The 6,715-nt window shown below is 39.0% G+C and overlaps 1 protein-coding gene across 1 annotated transcript; it reads left to right on the forward strand.

The window, feature by feature from the left end:
* Window positions 1-5,047: 5,047 nt before the first annotated feature.
* Window positions 5,048-5,629, forward strand: LOC139004897 (methyl-CpG-binding domain protein 3-like 1). Its single transcript, XM_070407397.1, has one exon. The coding sequence runs from the start codon at window positions 5,048-5,050 to the stop codon at window positions 5,627-5,629; it is 582 nt and encodes a 193-aa protein (XP_070263498.1).
* The last annotated feature ends 1,086 nt before the right edge of the window (window positions 5,630-6,715 follow it).

Consider the following 6,715-nt stretch of genomic DNA (forward strand, 5'->3'; position numbering starts at 1 on the left):
GTCATTCAGTTTACAAAACCCTGGAATGGTCTATCAAAGAAGATTGTGGAAGCTAGGGTCTTAGAAATGCCAAAAAAGTAACAGATGTTTTTCTGTCTTGCAAAGGTTTAAATACTTGCTTGTCTAACATATGTAAAGGGCAGGACCAGAAAATCTCTTGCATTTTCTTCCAGTTTTTGATCTTCCTGCAGCCCAGCAGTCTTTTGCAGGTTGACAAGAAGTCTCACATGTGTCTCTTTCAGAAAATTAACACCAGTTCCTTACATTTGCAATGTGCTTTTTGTTTTCCAAATGTCTTGACAAGGGGCAGGGTACAATGAAATGGTTCCGGGATTTAGAATCAGAAAACTAGGCTTGAGTCCTGAATCTGCATTTTTATTAACTTGGGACACCTTGGAGAAATTACTTTCTTCTCTGTAAAATAGGGGTGATAATAATACCAACATAACAGGGTTGTTGCCAGGGAAAAGTGAGATGAAAGGATTTGGAGAATTTGAAAATATTTTGCTTATGTAAATAGTTAATTCATTATTGTCTTCGTCAGCTATACATTGATGTAGAGAGGTACCACTTTCCCATTGGCAGGTGAAGCATAGCTTTCCCATGATCACCAGGAAGTGATTTAGCCAAGACTGGAACTTACCACTTCTAACTCAGAAAATCGGTTCTCTTTCCCTGACCCCACACAGCTTGTCAAGCAGAAAAATGTTCTGGCCTTGAACCCTTCAGATGGCATGGACACATGCAATCCCTGCCCAACTGCCCAGTTTCCAACTGTGTTAAGTGGTAAGCCTGCTTAGTTTGTGGGAGATCTTTTCCAGTTCTCACTTTGGTTGAACATGTTCTGACTCAAGGTCTCTTTGTGGGTGAAAAGCTTCTAGAATCTTTGAGACGTTTGCATAAGCGTGCGTGCACCTGTGTGTTTAACAGACTTGGCAGGTTTAGGTGTGTGGGACAAATGCACACAATCCTGATAAAAGGTCAAAATAATTGACTGAAGAAATCACTCTTTCAGTCTCCGTTCGCTTTGATGGTGGTGCCAGGGTCACGCGGAGCTAGATGCTTGGCCTTAGCCAAAGCAAATAGAGAAAAACAAACTTTTACACAATGTAGGTCAATTGAAAACCTAGAACTAACTGAAAGTCCCAAGAACAAGAGAAATCTAGAAAAATTCTGTTCCCCCCAAAAATAACTTCACACGTAAAATAACAGAAAAGTAGATAATAGAGAAATAAACACAACTATAACAGACTGATCTCAACAAAGCAAAATAGGGGTATCGCTAGAATTATCAATATAGATTACAAGGCAAAAAGATTGACTAGGATAAAGAGGTTTACCATCTACTGATATAAGATAAAATCACCAAGAAAATATAATAGTATTCAGCCTTCACATACCAAATAAAACAGTGTTACACGAATATAAAGCATAAACTGTTAGAGAATATATAGATCATAGGAGACTTGAATACTTCAAGTGGAGAAAACACTTCCTTTTTAAAGAAAATTTGTTTACATACTAGCCAACAAAGAAAATCTCCTTCCTGGCTGTTGGCTGACTACTCCTACATGTGCTTTATCTGCATGTTATAAATAAAATGTAAGACATTTTCCGACTCTATAAACTCTCAAGGGCTGGTACTAGCGCCTGAATGTATGTTGAAAGCACTCCATGAGATAAGATGAATAAATCACTGACCAACATGGTTGAATGCATTACCAGTATCACATATGTCATGCTACAGGCATCACACCTAAAAGTACCTGCTCTGTCCTGCACCTGTCTCCTCAATGCTACCTAGGGACCCCTGGGGCTTTGTGGACCCTGGTAGCTGTGCACACTACAGGTTCTCTTCTCTCTGTCAGCAAACCCCAGTTTTTGTGCTAATTCCTGCAATTCACTAGGTCTGCACCCTGTCTTTCCTTTACCCATGGGAGAAATGTCACCCCCAGAAATGGGCACCACAGAAAATGTTTTCCTGGCCTGTGGCAGGTAGAAGAGTGTCATGACTAAGTGGGGTCTTGGAAACCCCTCCAGGTGTTATCAGGGGAGTGGAGCCAGGGGATTTGTCAGTAAGGCCTTGTCTGTCTGGTGGGCTTTGGTAGTTAAACAGTAGGTGGGGCTGTCACGTTTCAGAGGTCCCAGCGTAGAGCAATCAAGATGATAATACTCTAATCAGAATCAGCTTACTGAGGTCCAAATTAACCCAGTGTCACCAGTCCCCTGACTGGCTCACTAATCCAATAGTGATTTAGTAATAATGATATTCATATTCTATCATCTCCTCATTTATTGGCTAGAGTAATTATTCTTTACATATCTTGGATATTTACACATAGTAAAGGTAAAGGATTTTTAAAACAACCCTCCCTGAAAAAGTTTTCCAAACATATTGAATGTTTAATAGAAGCCAAAGAGGGGGAATTAATATAAATCTTGACCCTTAGTCTCTGGTTTTGGCTCCTCCTAACTTCTGACTTCTCGCTTGAGATTAGTCCAGTTAGGACTATGTGAGAATGCAACGTCATGGCATTTGAGTAGTGATGGCACTCTGGGACAGCACTGGTTTTGTTTTGTTAGTGTACGTGTGTATATGAGTGTGTGTGTGTGTGTGTGTGTATGTGTGTGTGTGTGTGTGTTTGCATCTTGTAGTGGGGGCCAGGGTATACTTCTTACCTTGGGAAAATTTTCCCTGACCACTTTCTGCAGGCTTTATTTTCCCTCAGGGCTTGACCAGCTCTGTCCAATAGTAGGATTAAGCAATCTACATATTATGAAATATAATTTTTAGTAGCCACATTAAATAAAGTCAAAACAGGTGAAAGTAATTTTAGTTGTATATTTTCACCCATTAGAGCCAAGCTATTATGATTTCTAAATGTCATCAGAGTACACATTAAGTTCGTTTACATTTTTTGTACTGAGTCCAGTAGTCCAGTTTGTACATTCCATTTATAACATACTCTTGCTTTAGATTTTATAAGATTCACAGCCATAAAATAATATTCACATAAATAAGTTATCCAAATATATTTAAAAGTTTCCCACTTAAAGATCATGTCAGATGAACAATGAAAAGTTCCTGTTGGGTCTAGTAACAAAGGAGTCATTGTGACCTTAGCCTAGAATGGTAAGGGCAGGTGGCAGTGCAGCTGAGGCTGGTCGGAGGAGGTGGGTGAAGGTGAGGCCACAAAGACACATACTGCAGATGACCTTTCTCAGTGGTTCACAACTAAGGAGTGGGAGTAGAAAGAGCAGTGGTTGAAGAAGGGTCCAGGGAGACCAGGTGAGAAATTTCCATGTAGTTAGGAAAGACTTGCAGCTATGTAATGCTGAGGGAAGGATTCAGTTCATAAAGAGAGGTTAAAAGTATAGGGGTGTCCTAGTCGTTTTGCTCAGTGGATAGAGCAACGGCCCTCAGACTGAAAGGTCCCAGGTTTGATTCTGGTCAAGGGCACCCTCCTTTACTTGCAGGCTCAATCCCCAGCCCTGGTCAGGGTGCCTGCGGGAGGCAACCAGTTGATGTTTCTCTCTCACTGTCTCTCCCCATCTCTTCCATTCTCTGTTAAAAAAAAAAAAAAGTCAATGGAAATATATCTTCGGATGAGGATTAACAACAACAAAAATAAGTAGGGGAAATATGGAAATGTTGGTAGGAAGAGCTTAATAAGAAGGAAGAAGAGATGAGATCCAGATCACCACTGGAGGATAAAAGAAATTTAAGTATTATTAGAGCAAATTGGGAAGCAATGGAAGCTTATCAGAGATACTTCCAGATTTGGCAACTTCATAGGTAAAATTTCAATCTAGTAGTATTTTCACAAGTTTTCTGTGAAATAGCAGACCAATGAAAGGATATCAAATATATATGAAAGAAAAAAGTGGAGAAATTTTGAAACAGGCTTTAGGAAAAATTGAGGAGTAAATATGTCAACACATTTAAAAAAAGTAAAATTTTTAGGCATTTTGGGTGCTTCATGATAGATGTAGGTGATTTCGTCATATTAACAGTGGTACCCAAATATCGTGCAATTATCTTAAGACCAGCAGTAGCAATAGCATGGTAGATAATCAGATCTTTAAATTTGAAGTTTTACAATGTAGACATGATGAGTGGTAAAGAATTTTGGATTATTCCAGGGAATTATTGAGATCATAGTCCATGGAATCCAGGATTAATAGGAATGTGTGTGTGTTATGTGCCATTGAGTCAGCTCCGACTCCCAGCAACCCTATGAATGAGTTTTGTCCAACAGCCCTGTCCAGCTCCTGTAGATTCATGCCTATGGCTTCTGTTATGGAGTCAGTCCATCTCCTATTTATTCTTCCTCTTTCCCTGCTGCCTTCTATTTTCCCCAGGATTATTGTCTTTTCCAAAGAGCCATGCCTTCTAATAGATACAAAGTGGGGAAATTAAGATAAGAATCTGGTGACCTGGCATAACTTCCAATCTTGAAGAATGGGTATCTATTGTATGAGTGTTTAAAAATATTAGAAATCAGACATTTGTAGTGCGTGAATATGTTTTCCGAATTATTTATTTTTGAACATGACCAAACTTCTGGAATATGGGAGTGAGTCGCTAAAAGTGGGTTGGTTGGTGATGTCGCTAATGATTTTAGCTCTGAAATCCAAGTGGTCAATGGGTTAACCAAATGAATACTCACATAATACAAAAGAATGGTAGGAATTTGGACTTAGAAAAAGATTGGGTACTGTGTATCATGAGAGAGTACCAAGACTAAATCAGGTGTAGTGAGAGTGACAATGACAAAAAGAGAATAAAATCATACTCATAAAGAAGAGGGTCTTATAAGATGTTGGAGGATAAATGATCTGGACTAGGTTCCGGGTTTTGACCTTGAGCTTTCTGTTCTTGACAAATCTGCTTGATGATTTCCCAGGATGCAGGTGAGATCTATCCCCAGAGGGAGGGTGGAAGTACAAGACAGCTGAAGTAATTGTCCTAAGAAGGCAAGCTTCATTTATCATGTAGATCCAATTTCACGATTTATTTTTATAGAGTAAATGGAAAAGAGATACGATGGTCAAGACTTCACAGAGGAAGTGTCATGATTGGGTAAACCAATCCAAACCAAAGCCTGACTTAAGCATCTCCATCCCTTTGAGGATGTCCAGTAACATATTCAAGAGTCCAGTTACGAGAATCACATCCCACCCAGGCAATGAGGTCAGATATCATCAGTGGGAGGAAACCTTGGACAAGCCCCAACAGGTGTGCTGGCAGAAGAGACTTCAAGGACTCCAGGCCTGCAGCAGCACAGGACAACTCTTAAGTCCTTTCAATCTTACCAAAGCCCTGAAAACACTTGTGCCTAGTTGCACAGGTGAGTCCCTGCCTGGTGTTCTCACAGGGGGTCCTCGCGGCCGCTCCATGTCCAACCCTGCCAGGTCCTCACATGGGGCAGAGATGATTCCAGGAGCTGGTCTGAGCATCCCACAGCTCCCCTGCAAACAATTCCTGGTAACCGAGAAAGATATCAAGAAACAGGAAAGGAAAATGAAGATGGCAAGAGAGAGACTGGCAAGAGCGTTAATTGCAGACAGACTCGCTAGTGAGACAGAGAAAGTGAGGGACCAAGAAGAACATCCTGAAAAACACTAGGAAAAAAAAAGAGAAGACGGTGCAGGTGAAATGGGGAACAACACGTTGTTAATGTCTCTTTGCAGTGTCCCGAATGTTTTCTTGCTTTGAGCTTTTAAAACTTTAAAATATACCAATGTGTGTCTGTATTAAACTTCTTCATGTGACATAGGATATATAGACAGTGATCTTTTTGAGGTGAGAGATTTGGTTTCAAGTGGAGAGAGAAAGCTCTTTTCTTTTCATGTTGTACTCTCATTTTCCTTTGCTATGTGTGTTATTTACTTGTATTTTAAAGTCAACAGAGAGTTATCAAAGTCATGGGATTATTTAGTGTTTTGTCCTCACAGTCACAGAGTAAAACCTACCAGTCAGAATGGATTGTCCTGTTTGTGTAATATTCCTGTAGATTCCAAAATAGTATTTTATTAAGGAGCTTTTATATTTATGTTCTAAAATAAGATATCTTCTAGGTCTGTATTTTTTCTGTCCTTTGTTGCACATTAACTTAGAGTTGCATATAATGAAATACCAGACTTTCCTTCATTTTTTAGATTTATATGTGTTTCAATTTAGTTCATGAAGATTGACATGCCATTTGGGAGATTACAATATCAAGAGAGACTGTTTTCAGCATCATTGATCTAACAATGAGCTACTGCTTGTTGGGATTTATTTGTCTATTTACCTGATCAAGCATGTTGTATTATCAAATCCTCGTTACCATTACTAAATTTGTGTAACATATTTATCACTTCCTGAGAGTAATTAAACAATAATAGAGTATCTATAGTATTTATATCTTCCCTAAAAATGAATTATTTTTAAATTGAATCTTCTCTCCTCTATTTTCCCATGTGGTAATCATCTGAAATTTTAGTTAGAATGTGTTTTAATGTCTTTCATTAAAATTAATACTAATTTAGTTACACTAATTTTCTTCTTTTCCTCATTATTTATGTTATATTTTTCTAGGCTTACATTTCTTCTTCCTGACGTACATTCTTTACTGGTTCTTTTACTGAAGGCCTGTGGGAGGTTACTTTGAGACTGTCTGTATGCCTAAAAAGGTCTCTATCTCTCTCTTTGACGCATAGTTTGGCTGGG

The sequence above is a fragment of the Myotis yumanensis genome, unplaced genomic scaffold, assembly GCF_028538775.1.
Source record: "Myotis yumanensis isolate MYYU_CA2020_CCGP unplaced genomic scaffold, mMyoYum1.0.hap1 SCAF_3, whole genome shotgun sequence".
NCBI lineage: Eukaryota > Metazoa > Chordata > Mammalia > Chiroptera > Vespertilionidae > Myotis > Myotis yumanensis.

What these genes read in the sequence shown, in the direction of transcription:
- LOC139004897 (XM_070407397.1), top strand. Translation starts at nt 5,048, where the DNA reads ATGGTCAAGACTTCACAGAGGAAGTGTCATGATTGGGTAAACCAATCC.